General features: G+C 31.2%; 1 protein-coding gene across 2 annotated transcripts in view; it reads left to right on the top strand.

The window, feature by feature from the left end:
• Nucleotides 1–529: 529 nt before the first annotated feature.
• LOC143255234 (sprouty-related, EVH1 domain-containing protein 2-like) overlaps nucleotides 530–17,350 on the top strand; it is a 110,943-nt gene continuing 94,122 nt past the window's right edge. For both annotated transcript variants that reach the window (XR_013030476.1, XM_076510577.1), the window contains exon 1: nucleotides 530–622. Coding sequence is in view for 1 of the 2 variants with exons in the window: in XM_076510577.1 (XP_076366692.1) it covers nucleotides 594–622 (29 nt within the window). In the remaining variant the exon portion in view is untranslated. The remainder of the gene's footprint in view (nucleotides 623–17,350) is intronic.

The following is a 17,350-nucleotide window of genomic DNA, read 5'->3' as shown; positions in this document are numbered from 1 at the left end:
CATGTATATTGAAATGCTGTTAAGGAAAAGTTATAACACAGATGAGTTTTTGTTCAAAATAAATGTTATTTTGATAACAAATTGTTCGGTTTTATGATATTTATGGAATTACATCCAGACACAGACTTTCAATCCTCAAGTTAATCATTTTTAATATTAAGCTTCGAAAAATAGATAGAACGTTAATGACTTTTTTTCTTTGTTTGTCATTATGAAGTTTTAGATATTGAAAAAATATATGAAACAAATTGTTTTTTAATTAGATAATCTTAAACATTATACCATAAACGTATTTTTATTTTTAAAAAAATTAATGTTTTTATGCCTTTCGATACAAATAAATAGTTGTATATTATCATTTGTAATTCGGGTCCTTATAGGTGAGCTTAATGAATGAACAATTCTGCAATTATCACCCTTTTATGTTAGTTTTCAAAAGTTCTTTCTTTTTACGTGAAAATAAAGTGATTTTTCTCATTGAGAACCAGTACTTCTTTCATTGAGAACCAGTACTTCTCTCTGTATAGGTCCGTCTCTTGAGGAGTCGGCGGGAATGAGACGATAGGTAAAAACATGCTTACCTGGATTTCCCGATGGTGGTGCCGTTTGGGAACGATAAATCGTAAGTACGCCTACACCTAGCAAATACATTTTCTTCTGCGCGAGCATATTCGATGACGTTACTAGACACGAGTGCCAACGAACACATTTTGTGTTCTTGCATGGCTGAAAACCGAACTACTTTCAATGCTAAGTGGGCGAACGTCCATCATGTGCTCGGGATTTGGGCACTGTTTATGAATACATCATTCAATGCGCATGCGTGTATTTGTTTATTAGTGATGCGTCAAAAACACACAGAACTGTTAAGGTCTTTGATGACAAAAGGCACCACTGAACACGTACATATGATCACCAAGGTTGTCACTTTGTGAATGAATTCAACACAGCGGGGCCACTTTTTAGTGAACAGGCAGCTGGTCGATCTCCGCTTTGCCCTGATTTTCCTAGAAGACAAACTCATATTCTACTTAAAATTTTTCTCTTATCCAACTTTGGCGAACATTCACAACATGACTGATTTTAATCTGTCACTCGAATCGTTTGATGATCTGTTTGAAAGACCGATATCTGATATGACAGACGATGAAGACGACCGACAGATGTCTGATTCAGAAGATGACAGGTAGGCTCCGCTTTCCATGAACGGTGTCACGATTGCTTCGGTGCTTAATAGTCAGCGGTGACCGGCGGTCAGTGATGGAGCGTAGCTAGGCTCGAAAGGCGAGAATCAAGGCAAACGCAGCAAATCAGAAACTCTCTTTCTCCGTGTTTGTATTAATGAAGCAAAGATCTGTTATCACTATAGTTTTCAGGGTACTACCGGTGTTTAGTGACTTGTGCAGTATTAATCTAGGTTTCACTTGATAAACATATACAAAAATAGTCTGAGTTGTTTGCTTAATTCGCAATTATAATAAAAAAATAATACAATGAATTTTTAAAATGTATTCTCAAGGCGGCTGGTATGGGTATTAAAACTTTAATTAAAATAAAGTACAGAACAACGTTTCGACCTTTTAGGTCATCTTCTTTGTTAACGTTGAGTGTTAACAAAGATTAACACTTTGGCCATGTGGTTAAGGCGCTCGACTCGTAATCTAAGGGTCGTGGATTCGAATCCCCGTCATACCAAAAATGCTCGTTTTTTTCAGTCGTGGGGGCGTTATAATGTGCGATCAATCCCGCTATTCGTTGGTAAAAGAGTAGCCCAAGAATTGGCGGTGAGTAGTGATGATAAGCTGCCTTCCGTCTAGTCTTACACTGCAAAATTAGGGATGGCTAGCGCAGATAGTCCTCGAGTAGCTTTGCGCGAAATTCAAAACCAAACTTTATTTTAATTAAAGTCCACACCAGCTGTCTTGAGAATACATTAAATTTTATACTAATTGATAGTTCAAATACATTCAGAGCTAATCTATACATTCAAGTATTTGTTGAAAGGCCCCACGCTGTTACAGCGGTATGTCCACGGATTTACAACGCTACAATCAGCGGTTCGATTCCCCTCGGTGAGCTCAGCAGATAGCCCGATGTGGCTTTGCTATAAGAAAAACACAAAACACGCTTGTTGAAAGGTTGCGATCAGTGCAGTTTTGCAACCCTGAGGGACACTATGAGCACTTATGACCTCTCATTGTAACATCTGCTTGCTTATCCACACAACATGCTTAGCTTTGATACATTTAACAGATTTTTTTACTTACATCACAATAGACAACAATTACAGAGTAGTGCATAAGATGTATAAATATTGTAAATCAATCTTATAACACAAATCAAACGCAACTATGATTCTTAACTTGAAGTTAATTTAATGTGAATATTGCTTTTATCTGACAAAGGGCGCAAACACACAACAAACTACGATCTCTGTCAATAAGATGAATTTTTGGCAAGAATAAAATTACTTAAGATAGTCCTAGAAAAAACACGATACATAGCTGCCCTATTATTATCACAAGCCTTGCAAATACAAGTGTATATTTCGAAAAGAACAATAACTGCTTTTTTAAAAAAAAGGCTTAAGTTTTTATTTTCTTCACCTAATATTTTTTCATCTTATCCTGATTGTGATGACAGATATTAATTACTTTAATTAGTACTTGGATTTAGGCATTAACAATGTTTTATGTTAAACATTCAACGTCTATGTAAGGTTCATCTTTCTTTTCTACTTACTGTTCTTGAAATAGCACATACATTTTTTTAACGTTAGGCACAATTCCACATGTGAAATAAAAGGAATTCAAAAGTGTACTAAACTATAAGACCAAATTTAGTGTCACTTCTGATTGAGACAGATGTATGCATTTTAAAATGAAATATAACATAGTATTTCCTAAAACGTTCTTAAATCTTTTGTAATAGGCCTGCATGGGAGTAGGAAACAGAGTAATAATGAATTTTATGAATATATTTTAGCACTAAAAACACAAAAGTGACAGACTACATGAGACAAAATGTAATATAATAATGTTTTTTTTTAGGATATGTTATTCTAAAAACAGCTTTAGTTGCTAAAAACGCTTATGGGTAGGCATGCATGTAGAAAATACTAGCAAAATATTTATCTTAAAAATAGTTTTTATTTTTCAAAACGTGTTTACGTATGGTTTATGTGACAAGTAAATGCTAAAATAATGCTTTGTAGTAATAGTTTCTATTTGGTAAATACCTGTTTCTAATATGACTGTGCCAAAAGGAAACGTTAAAATACTGGCTGTGATAATATAGTTTATTTATTGAAACCTGCTTCGAATATGAAGTATGTGAAAAGTAAAATATTCTGTTATACTACTAATATTTGTTCATTAAGATCTATTTTAATAGGATATATGTTAAAAGAAAATACTAAACATGTGTGTTATAAAAATACTGTTTAGTTGTTTAGAACCTGTTTCTAATAAATATATGTGAAAAAGAAACGCTAAACGTGTGTGGTGTAATTATAGTTTTCAGTTACTAAAACTTGTTCTTAATAGGGTGTATATCACAAGGAAGTGTTAAAGACATGTTTTGCAACAACAGATTTTAGTTGTTAAATTTTTTTACATAGTGTGTAGGTCAAAAAGAAATGCTAAACATGTTTCCATAATAATAGTTTTTAAGTTTTAAAAACCTCTTTCCTGTTTCTGATATGAGTTTATTAAAAGGAAACATCAATCTTGTGTGTTGTGATAATAATTTTAACTTCTTAAAAACTGTTTGTAATAAGGTGTATGTCAAAAGGAAACTTGTTTTGTGTAATAATAATTTTAGTTGTTAAAACCGATTTCAAATAGGATGTACGCCAAAAGAAAGAGTTAAACATTTTTGTTGTAATAATAGTTTTTATTTGTAAAAATTGGTTTCTAATAGGGTGCATGTAAAAAAAAAAACGCTAAACGTTTACTCTAATATCAGTTTGAAGTTGTTAAAACCTGTTTCAATTAAAGTGTGTGGCACAAGGAAACGCTAAACATGTGTGTTGTAATAATAGTTTTTATTTGCTAAAACCAGTTTCGTATAAGGTTTTTTTAGTTGTTAAAACTTTTGTCCAGTATGAGGTATGCCTGAAGAAACCGTAAAACATGTGTGGTGTGACTACAGATTTTAATTGCTAAAACCTAATTCTGATAGGGTGTATATCAAAATGAAACGCTAAACATGTGTGTTTTAATAATAGTTTTATTTTTTAAAACCGGTTTCAAATAAGATTATGTCAAAAGTAAACACTAAATACATATGTTGCAAATTGTTTTTAGTTGTTAAAATCTGTTTTTAATAAAGTGTATGTCAAAATGAAACGCTAAACATGTGTGTTGTAATAACAGCTTCTAGTTATTAAAACTAGTTTGACATACGGTATATTTCAAAAGTAAATGTTAGACATGTATGTTGTAATAATAGCTGTATTTGTCAAAACCTGTTTCAGTGTCAAATGTGGGCGTTAGACATGCGTGTTGCAGTGACAATTTTTAGTTGTTAAAACCTACTTCTAATATGGCGTATGTTAAAAGAAAACGCTAAAGATGTGTGTTGTAATAACAGTTTTTATTCCAAGTGACAGGAAGCATTATTTTTTGTAAATAGTTGTTAGTTGTTTAAAAACCTTTGGAACAGATTGAATATAAGAAAGAAACAGTAAACTCATTTGGTATATGAATTGTATTTATTTGGTTAAAAGACTTCTGAAAATTATATACACGTAAACAGTAAAATAAAGAATTTTCAGAATACATTTTATTTATTAAGATGTGTTTAAAACACTCTTGTTTTGTGTTTTTTGCTATCTTTGATAAACTCACCGTTGGGGTTGAAACCCGATTTTTAGCGTTATAAACCATTAGACTTTTCATTAATGGTTAGAAGAGTTTTTGTCATATAAAAGAAAGTGAACCATATCTTTCAAGACAGGTTTCAGTTATAAAAAACTGTTATAAATAGGTTTGAATGCGAAACATAAAGAAGAATACGATATCTGGAAAGGATTCTATTTGTTGTTAAAACCCGTTTTGAAGAGGATACGATGGAAAATCCTCCTTTAAGAATAGCTTTTACTTGTTAAAAACTATAACGGATGGACCCATATACTAAAAAAATGCGTTAAGTATTGTTTTATGAAAACAGACTTTGCTTCTTAAACTTGTGCGTTATATGCGAAAAAGAACAGTAAAATGCTCATTTTTGATGTAATTCCTAGCTGTTAGAACCTGTTTAATATATTGTTTATATGAAAAGTAAATAATAAGGTAACTTCTAAGAATACTTTTTAATTGTTAAGTAACATTTATGGACAGGCCTGCAAATGAGAAGAAAAAATTGACAAAATGTTTTCTAAGATAACTTTTGACATGTTAAGTTCTGTTACGAATAAATTGTATGTAAAAAAAACCAGTAAAATAAGGTAGCTTTTAGCTTTTACTTTTACAATGGTTAGAAAGTCCAACTTGTGAAAATTTAAATGTACTGTAAAAATAGTATTATTTTAGAAAAATATTTCAAATAAAGTGTATGTGAAAAATAGTTCTTTTAAGAATAAGTTTTAGCTGTTGAAATCTGTTCAGAACAGAATGTATTTAAAAGTAAACCAAAATATCTTGTAAAACAGCTTTTAAACAGATCTACATTTAAAAATTAAACAACAAAATAATCACTAATAATGATATTTTTAAATGCTAAAAGCTGTTTGTGTGTAAAAGAAGATACAAAAAAGGATATTCTGTAAAAATAGTTTTTAATTGTTAAAAACTGTTGCAGATTGACCTACATATTTAGTGTAAACTCAAGTATAATGTATTATAGCCGTAGTTTTACTTTATTAAACTTGTTTCGGTATATATGAAAAAGTAATAGGGAAATAACACACTGTAAGAATACGTTTTGCTTCCTAAAATGTTTATGAACAAGTTCGTATGTGAAAAGTGGTAAAACAGTGTACTGTACATATGCTTCGAATAGTATATATTTGAAAAAGAAAAGAGTAAAGTACTACTTTATAAGAATACCTTTTAACTTAGAAAGTCGCGTGTGAAAGCAAATGAGTAAAATATTGTATTGTGAGAATAGTTGTTACTAGTTAAAATATGTTAAATAGAAAAGTAAACGCCGAGAAGGAATGTTAAAGAGAAACATTAGAACAGTATGTTTCAAGAATAACTTTAACATGTTAAAATACTTTCGTTCAAACCTGCATAAAAACATAAACAGTAAAATATGCTGTACAATCTTTCTCATTTAATAAAACATGTTTCGATTAGGATGTATGTGAAAAGGATAGTGTCGTTTCGAACTTAACTACTAGTTATAAAAATTATTTTTTACAAGATACGCGTTTTACAGTAAAGAAGAATATTTTTAGAGCAGGTTTATTTCCTACTGTATAAGTCGTAACTTCCAATAAGACCAGTAAAACAGGGTTTTGTAATAATAATGGTATTTGCTAAGATATGTTTTGAATAATATGCATGTGACAGGAAGCGCTAAGACTGTCTTATAAACATAGTTTTTACTTGTCAAAACATTCTTCGAAAAGGTTGTATGTGAAGAGGAAGGAGTAAAATGTCTTCTGAAATGAAAACTCCCTTAAGACAGGCATAAGGCAATGAAATAGTAAGTGATAAAATATTTTTGGTTGTTAAAAACTCTTTGGAACAGAATATACGTGAACGAAGAACTAAAATGTTCTATAAGAATGGTTAGTCTATTTGAAATGAAATACATATGAAAAGGAAAGTAAAATAATGTATTGTCAGGCCAGTTTTTAACCTGGAAACACTGGTTTGAGCTTCTTGTAAAAATAGCACTGAAATATTTTATTGTAAAAACATACTTTGTTTTTTAAAACATGTTTCATTCAAGGGTTTGTATGAAAATCGAACAGTAAAATACTTCTATGAATAGCTTTTATTAGTTAATAAGGCATATGTTAACAGGAACGCTGTGATAATACTGTTTCTTTCTTCAGTCATGTCTTTAGTAGAGTATATGTGGAAAGTTAGAAATAGAATAATGTCTTGCAATAATAACATTTAATTGTTTAAAACGTTTATGAACAGTTCTTCATGCGACAAGAAACATTGTTTTTTGAAATATTTGTTATTTGTTACATTTGTGGAACAGAGTGAATATAAGAAGGAAACAGTAAACTCTTTGTATACGAATAGTATTTAGTTGATTAAAAGATATGAAACTTTTTTCACGAAAAGAGAGTGCAATTAAACAATTCTATAGACATTCCGTGCAGCAGTCGTCTTTTAGGTTAAATGTCAGTCTTAGAGTTAGTCCTGCTAACTGTAAGCTCGAGAAAACCAGATTATGGAATACATGTTCTTATATCTTTGAACTCCGGCTGAGTTCGTTGGTGCATTATAACAGTCTATGATAACACAGTTAAATCACAAAACCCTATAATTATATAAGAACAAGTATGTTTGTAATGAGTGTATTGTACTGGGTACTGTGTGTGCGAGAAAAGATATGTAAAACTTTAGAGAGCTCTATTTTACTAGTCACGTTTGTGCACTTTATGACACTTAAAGCTTTAACAATATGACAGTTAAGTAAAATCCAGATTAAAAGATAAGGTAAATCAATGTCTCGCTCTTCAAATTATGGCAAAACCTACATTGAAAATAAAGTTAGAATTAAAGTTATGAGATTTACGTTGTTTCTTATCAGGAAGTTATACGATATACAAATCAAATCGTTCTAGCTAAACATTAGTCAAAATGTTCTTTGGTATAGGAGAGAACTTGGCCTTCAATATGTTAAATATTGCACACGAACAGCTCATTCTGATGATTTTTGTTCAATGTGATCTTAATCCAACAACAGTGAAGCCCAAAACTATTACTCGATTCATCAACAGTAAAGGTAGTCTTCTCTTCTTTATTAACAAAATCCAGGCCACATCTAGAATTGTAAAAGTTAGATATTTTTCTAATGCGACTCTTCGTATTCAAACTAAACTGAAAAAGAATACAAAAATTTCAAAAGTTTCACACAATAACTGAAGGGGATAGCAAACACATAATACCATCCTGTCTCATTGGTGAAAAACATTTTCATATACACAATTTTTATGATAAAGTGAGACTGTGACTGCTTTCTTAAAGTTTAATCTGATTGTAAACTTTTAACTCTTATCATTTTATAAGACATTATGTAAGCAAAATCTTAATATTAAACATCTCTTGATGTAAAAGAGTGACTATATCAACTTTTACAATGCTTCGACACCCAACTGTTTTATAATTTTGTATATAAAAGACCATTTCATAAAATTGCGATCCCTGTCTTCTTTTAAAACATATAACGTCAAACGTTTTCGATATCCGAACCATTTCACGAATTCTTATAGCAGAAAATCAGAAATATGTATAGATTATTCCTTTACATCGAAATTCTGATCGTGGCTAGATTTATGCTATAATCTAATAGTGTAAGATCTGTAACATATAATCTGAAATAATGCTTTCAAGTTGTTATAGAAACAAATACACACACACATTAATATATATGTATACAGTTTATACTTCTACGTGATATTGCCAACATGTCGAGTTGTATAACATATAATCTAACCTACTACTCATAAGTCCTAACCATTTTATACCTTGTTAAAGGAACAAATATCTAGATAGATATACATATACAAAGAAGATACTGATTGTTCCTTCACGCAAAATATGAGTGTGCTTATTTTTATGACGTATAACCTAAATTAACACTTTCAACTCCTAACCATTTTATAAGTTGTTATAGTAGCAAGCATTTATATAGGTAGATACACAAATTTTTATTTATGCGATACTATCATTGCGTCTAATTTTGTAAAGTATAACCTAGCTTAAAGCTTTCAACTTGTTATGGGAACAAACATTTGTATATATATATATATATGTAGAAAGAGGGAGAGACAGACAGAAAAATATTCCTTAATATGAAATTTTGACCCTGTCTAATTTTACAGTCTGTAACCTAACATAAGACTTTCAGCTGCTAACAATTTTATTAGTGGATACCCATAACTATTCCTTTGCTTAAACTTGTGGCAATATCAACTTTTATTAATATATTCTAATTTAACGCTTTGAACCCCAACCATATTATTTATTATTGTAGGGACAAACATCGATACATATTGATAAACAATTTCATCATATGAAATTGTTGCAGCGTTTGTTTTTATGAGGCATAATGCAGCATAACTTTTCATTTTCTAAGTTGTTTTAGGTGTAAACATTAGGTGTTTGTTATGAAACATTTTAACACTAGCGTGTAATCCATCAAATATGACGGGGCTAGTACTACCACCCCACCTCATAGTATATCTTGACCTCATATTTCATTCCTAATTTATGCAAATTTTTTTACGAAATCAAGCTTGGCCAACAAATAGGCAGTTAAATATTGGTATATTCCTTCGTTAGCCAATCAAAATTTAAAACCCTCAGCGACACAGCGGCATGTCTGCGAACTCACACAGCTTGAAACCCGTTTTTGATACCCGTGGTGGGCAAAGCATAGATAGCCTATTGTGTAGCTCTGTGTTTAATTTCAAACAAACAAACAAAATTAAGATAATTCATGAATGAATTCGTGGCGTATTCATAAAAATCAGTTAGATTAACAACTTCTAATATATAGAATATCCAGTGCGTTCCAAAAACCCCCAGTGGAATTAATTACAATGCGAAAAACCAGGTTTCGATACTCGTGATTAGCAGAGCACAGATAGCCTTTTGTGTAGCTTTGTGCTTAATTACAAGCAAAAACAGCTGAGCAACAAAAGTATAACCTAATATTGTTGCTAGTATACGTACTGAAAATATAAAATGAAATCTATAGACAACAAAACTAGAAAAATATTAGTTGAATGTTTAGTTTAGAGTCTCTGTAGATTAAAGGGGTTTGATTTTTATTTAAAAAGTCGGTGATAAAAAAGAAAATAGCTTACTTCAGAAACAATTTAAGTTTAAAATTGTGATTGGCTCACAAAAGAATTTACCGATATTTGGCTGCTTTGATTGCTCTTTTCTACTTCTTTGTTCGTCAAATTTTATTTCACAAAATTTATTTCAGTAAGCTTTAAAATATAAGGTTAAAGTTTAATAAAGTTTAACATTCCATAATAGGTAAAACACTCTGTAACATCCCATGACAGTTTTGTTGCTAAACGACGGTCAGTGGCGGCGCCAGGATATTTTCGTTGGGGGAGAGAGGGGGGCTGAGGTAAGCTGAGGAGGGTCTTCCCAAAATGCCATCAATATGAAGTATAGATGGTAAATTATAATAATGTAAATATCAAGGTACATTTCAGAAAGGTGTGCTATTTTGAATTGCGTTTTCAATGCAATTTTTATTGGAAACTCATACTCTGATTAATAATTCATTATTACAAATTAGAAATAATCTGTTTATGAAAATATGCGTATATGTAAAAGGGGAAGCTCACCTAAATTCCACCCAAGGTAATACATAATAATAAAGAAAATCAAGATTAGCTTAGATTGAACATTTAATATACCATTAAGAGTAAAGCTACAAATCAAAAGAAATATAACACAAAGACATAGTTTACATAGCAGAAACTAATTATCCCAAGTGAAGTTAATACACTCTGAGGAAAAGTAAGGTTACTATAGGCTAACAATCTTTCATCTTAATGAAGACGTTGAGTTCTACAGATCTATGTCTCTTTTATGTTAATTGTTAAGCAACAACGACGATTGTGTTTTCCATATTTTATGAATATATGTAGATAACAATATTGGAGGGCTGAGGGGGGCTTGGCTCATTTGGGGAGCTCAAGCCCTCCAGCCTCCCCCTTGGCGCCGCCACTAGTGACGATATATATTGTTGAACATTACAAAAAAGGAGTGTGAACTAAGACGTATTCGCAATATAATTAGTAATATAATCAGTTAGACTAACAACTTCTAATATATAGAAAATAGTCTAATTCAGAAATGATTTAAAATGAATCAATATTTTTTACTTTAATGATGTATGTTTTGCATTTGGCTCTAGGCTAGGTGCTCCTACACTGCGTTTTCAATTTAGGTTTATTACACCAACACTTACTACTCTTATAAGGTTTTAAGGCCACGAGCTCCCTTGTCACTAAAATCGTAATAGGCAGACAGTAATCGAACTATGCATTCTTGCTTTTATGACTCATCCCATTTCGAGAAATCAAGTGTTACGTGACGCGACACACACTAGCTTTTATTTAGATTAGATATCATAACAATTTCATCATATGTCCTGTGTGTAGTGCTCGGAAGAAACCTTAATTTTGCAACATATTTGATTTTGTTTGTTTCTTATATAACAAGCTACCTTTGCTGTGCCACCACCAATATCAAAATTTGGTTTTAGCATTATAGGACTTGAGACTTTCTGATAAGCCACTTGAGGTGGAGGGAATTTTTTTTTATATGGACAACTATATAAACATTTTAAACCCATTCCTTTTGAGATATTGGTGTGAGTCTGTCGTTTAGTTATTCACTTTCTAAGTGGTATGACGTTTTCCATACACACTAAACTTATCTCGAATAATCAAATTATCACTTGTTGACATTATATAACGCTACCATTTTAGCTATTTTACTCAGACCTCAACTAAACAAGATAATCACACATTAAAACCATTCTGTTTTTATTCTACGCAAAACATTAAATACAGTATTGGGATCACGGGTACTTTAAACGAGTACAAATTAGATCAAATGTTTTATCGCGATAACGTAATTATCACCTCATTTTAAATACAGACACAAAATTTGAACTACTCATACACAACGAATATAAACATCGAAGTGTCGAGTGATAACTCAATTACTGAACGTTTCGAAATCAGCACGTTTCATCTTTAGCATTTTCTTACAGTAAGTATAATTTTTTTATTCTGGGTCAAAGTTTCTTTAAACGTTTTGCACTTATTTTCATTGTTATTCTATTTCAGTTTCAGCATTCTTGTTACACATGTCTCAGTTTATTTTTCACATTGTTACTTGTAACTGGCGTTTTGCATTTATTCTAGAAGTTCCTGAAGATGGAAAGTAAATATTCACTTCTGTGGTTTCTCCGATCATCAATAGGTTATTGTTTCTGTCTAGTGATTCCTTTTTTAGTGAAAATATTTAAAAAGGATGAAGATATTTGTGATATTTTAGATATAATCTCATTGAAACATCACAGAATTTTAATCAGCCATCTCATAAAGGAATTCTTACATTCAGAAACGAGACGTTTACCTTATTCTATTCTAATATTACAACGTATGATAACATACCACATGTTGCAGCATATTACGTATGAGCTGTTATATCATGCTAAATAACGCGGCGTGTTACAACATGCAACAACACCTAAAGTGTTACAGCATAATATAAAACAAAGTGTGGTGTAACATTACAACATGTGAAATTCCACAGAACACGAAGTGTTACAGCACAATAAGACATACAATGTATTTTAACACGCCCTGAGCACATGTTATAGCATACCATGACACACAAAGTGTTGTAACATATCGTAGAATAAAGCGAGTGACAACATACTACGACACACAGTTTGTTGCAATATACCTCAAAACAATACGTATTACAACATAATACAACCCACAGAGTGTTACAGCATACAATAACGCACGGTGTATTACAACATACCATTACACAACGTGCCATAGAATATGACGTGTTTTAACATACTAAGACATACGAAGTGTTACAACATTCTAAAATACTAAGTAGTACAGAATACCATAGAATATGGTATGCTACAATATGATACAACATACAAAGTAGTACAGCATATCACACAAAAAGTTCGACTTATTAAAACATAATAAGACACCCAATGTTTTACAGCGTGCCACATAGCACAGTATATTGCAGCATATTCCGACGCAAGACGTGTTCAACATACCACAAATCATGACGTGTTACAAGATAATAAAGTATCTCAAATATTACAGCTCTGTAAGAGAACAATGTGTTAAAGCATACCATAAGACGTGTAATTTTACAACATACTACGGCGCGTGAAGAGTTAAAATATACCACAATAAACAGTGTTACAGTATAACATAAAGTATGATATGTTACAACATACTACAACACACAATTTCTTACAGAGTTCACAATATACGGTATGCTACAATTAACTACGATCTACCACGTGCTACAACATATTAAGACAGAAAATCTTACAGCATGCCACAGAACACGATCGTGTTACAACATACATGTAGTTCAACCGAAAACACCAAAAACATTTTACAATGCCATGATACACGATGTTTTACAGCACATTATAAAATATAACATGTTACAGCATACAACGACACAGGAAGTGTTGTAAAAACTCCATAACATAACGAGTAACAACGTATTTAGACAAAAAAGTCTTGCATTCTACTGAACAAAGGATGTCACAGCGTACTACAATGAACAAAATTATACAACACAATACGATTCGCCAAATATTATAGCATACTAAAAATTAAACGTCTTACAGCATACTGTAACACATGAAGTACCACAAAATATTAAGATACACGAAGTTTTACCACATCACAGATCAATACATATTACAACGCGAATTTTAACAACATACCGCTTAATATCATAATTGCAAGACAACACAACACTTGAGGTATCATACACAATTACCGTCTATCTTGATTATGTTACGTACTGTTATCTTGGGCAAATATTGCCCGTTAACTTTTGGACTACCTTAATTGAATAGTGAGATTTGGCTGTCTCTATTATAATGCACTCACGACCCAAATTTATAGTGCGACGTGTTTTTTTTTTGCTTTTTGATAGTAACGGAACCTTACATCCACACTGCAGCATACTAGCCAGTGGTCTGTATTCGGCTATTGTAGGAAATACATGCATACATATATATTTGTAATATCAATAAATTACATTTTCTAAATAAATTCTAAATTATACTCAGCCTTCAGGTATCTTACTTTAATATCAAGATAAGGCATACCAGCAAACGTTACAACAAAAGTACATATTGCACTAAGAAGGACGAATAAAAAATAATTTGTTTCATATATTAGTATCTAAGATAGATTGGATACCAGGGAGAAGTACAACTAACTTGAAGTTCAGCTTAAGAGAGTATTCCAGCGACAGTTACAAAAGTATTTAAGATAGGAAATCAACTATAGCGTTAACAAATCTTTACATTAAACAAAGAGAAATGACAGCAAGTGTTACAACTAACTTTCGTCTAAGAAAATAAATATACCAGCAATATTTATAACAAATTTTATCACTAAAGTAGAAAATATTTATACCAACAACAGTTACAGTGAACTTAAATCTCTATACTGAAAAAAAATACAGCCAATGCTACAACAAATATTTACTTTAAACTGAAAAAATATGCCGATAAAAACAACAATGAAAGTATTTAAACTAAGAAAGGTAGCTAGAAATAAGTAAAATAGATTCCTACATAAATCTAAATGTAATTAGAAATAACAATTGTAGTAAATTATACATTACACTGAAGAAAATTATCAAAAATTTTAACAAGAAACGAAAGGTGATTGTCGACAACAACTATAAATAACATATAATGCTAAATAACATTATTACAATAAAATGTTAAAGCGAACAAAAGGAGCCTAGCAAAAGAGCTACAACAAAACTGTGATGGGTTTGTTTTAATTAATAATGTAGCTTTCTTTAAGGTAATAGAGAAAACATTTCTCTTTTGGGTACAAAATAATAAGATTAAGTTAAACCTTCACTCTTGAAATTTTACATACATTTTATTATTTTAATCTAATTGGTTTCCCATTGTATTGGTATGTGCATGACACAAGAGTAAAATCGAATCTCCTAAGATAGAATTTACGACACAGAAGGAATTTTATCTTATTTTCTAGCTATGACAGTTTTCAGGCCTGTAGGTATTCGACTGTTTACAAATGTCTCATTAAAGTCTTTAAAACTTTATAAACACGATGGAAAACCAAAATGGGCTCAATAGAAATTGTGTGTATTGAACAATGTAATAGTAACAGCTAAGTTATAGTATTGAGCGGAGTTGCACTTTAAACAATTTTTTTATAACATTACTTGCAGATGTGGAGCTGAAACAATCAGTGAAGGGAAAACTAACTTAGTGTATTTAGATATAAATGTAAATTTGTTTTCTTATAGACTAATAAACAGATGTAATTCTTCCATTTAACCTGTAATTAGTAATGAAGGAGTGTTTACTGATTTTTCGGTAAATTATAATAAGTTTCAATTTTAATTTTTATATAAGGTGAGCCAGTGCGGCCCAGTAGTTAACATGCACAAACTGTGCATTCGAAGTTCCATGGTTCACTGCCCTTTGCATAAACACTCATCAATATAAGACCATTGGTGCACTACTAGAGCGAATTTAAAATCCCATTCAGTCAGACAAGAGTAATGTAAGAGTTCACAATTGGTAGGGTTAATTAGCTACCTTTTCTCTAACCAATCATCTGAACATTATGAATGGTAAGATACAGAAACAAACAAGTAAGTCCAAAAAAACGTGCCCCCCGCTAGTACAGCGGTATGTCTACGGATTTACAACGCTAAAATCAGAGGTTCGATTCCCCTCGGTGGGCTCAGCAGATTGCCCAATGTGGCTTTGCTATAAGAAAACACACCTAAAGAACGTAACGATTGTTCGGGTTTTCATATTATCAGTAAGCTTACACATTAAATAATATTATATCAGGCTAATATCTGGTAAAGCATAAAATATTAAAATGAAACATGTGAACAGAATTTTCACTCCAATTAAATGATTTAAATTTCTTCAATGATTACAGGGGTTTGAGAAGTCACTGTCATACATAACAATAACACCTGTTAATTGAAACAAAAGGTTCTGGGGTGTTTTACCTTGCACCCCAGTAGCACAGTGGTATATCTGCAGGCTTACAGCGCTAGAATCCGCGTTTCGAAACACGTGGTGGGAAGAGCACAGATAGCCCATTTTTTAGCTTTGAGTTTATCTTCAAACAAGCAAAATTCTCCTATCCTTTTATACGGTATTGATTTTAATGGCGAGAAAATGTAGACTGACGTTGTTCGATTAGTTCTAATAATATATTTTGTACTTTTAGTAAAATATTTACCTAATAGTTCATAAATCTCAATTCCACTCACAAATAAATAGTCTTATAAATGTGTTGGCTGAGTTCAACAAATGACATAATACATAATATCTCAGTACAAATGAGAATGTTACCATAAGACTTGGTTAGTTAAGTGTTATTTGTGAAGAATTCTACAAATAAAAAGAGCACCAATTATATACATATCCAAATACAAGTTATCAAAGTGCCAGCTTCAAGAGATACTCATTTGATGAATACACGTAATTAGGATCATGGTTAACTGATATATTAAGTTCAGAAATGTTTCTAAAGGAAACATGTAGAGATAAAAAAAAGCTAGTTGTGTTGTGACTCGTTAGACTCTGAATGTCGTTGAATTCAGAAACAGATTTACTGAAATCTACTTACATGCACTATTTTGATATCGGTTCAATGTATTTTACAGGGTTTGATTTGATTCATAAATAATGTCCACCACCTCCATGATCACCATGTTATTATTAAGTCTAACGTGTACTTTTAAATTTTTGTTATTTTTTAAAATTATCTTAAGTTGAACTAAACTAAACACTGTTAACACACTATTTTTTTATGTAATGTCTTTTCTCAGTTATTCGTTGATGCTGTTTACGTAATTTCGTGCAAATCTTTTAAAACTTATGCAATTTATAAGTTGTATAGCGATTTCAACTATTAATCTAAGTTTAGTATCCTAATGATGCTACCTCTTGATGCTACTTGATTTATTGCTATATTTCAGAAGTACTGACATATATCAGTTAGAACTGGCAATTAGTGGGATTTCCTAATCCAATAATCAGAAATATTTAACTAATTATTTTCACATGAAATCTAAATTTTGTATCCGAATGATGAGGTATGAAGTGATTGCAACTATTAATCCAAATACGTTTCGTTAAAATTATCTTAATGATGATACATGAACTGATTTCGATACTTAATCCAAATTATCTCTTAAACGTAACTTCATGTCGGAGTGTGAGACCATTTCAATCATTAATCCATGTTTCATGTTAGTTATACTTCTATTAAATTACTCATATGACTTTCATACAGCTGATAAGCAACTAATTTGTAAAATTATGTTTAAACATTCTGTAAATTATTAATTCTATACAATAAGGGTTATTTGATTTCTCT

This window comes from Tachypleus tridentatus, chromosome 1, assembly GCF_004210375.1.
Source record: "Tachypleus tridentatus isolate NWPU-2018 chromosome 1, ASM421037v1, whole genome shotgun sequence".
Taxonomy (NCBI): domain Eukaryota; kingdom Metazoa; phylum Arthropoda; class Merostomata; order Xiphosura; family Limulidae; genus Tachypleus; species Tachypleus tridentatus.
The sequence above is the reverse complement of the archived record's forward strand: the minus strand, read 5'-3'. Positions and strand labels throughout refer to the sequence as shown.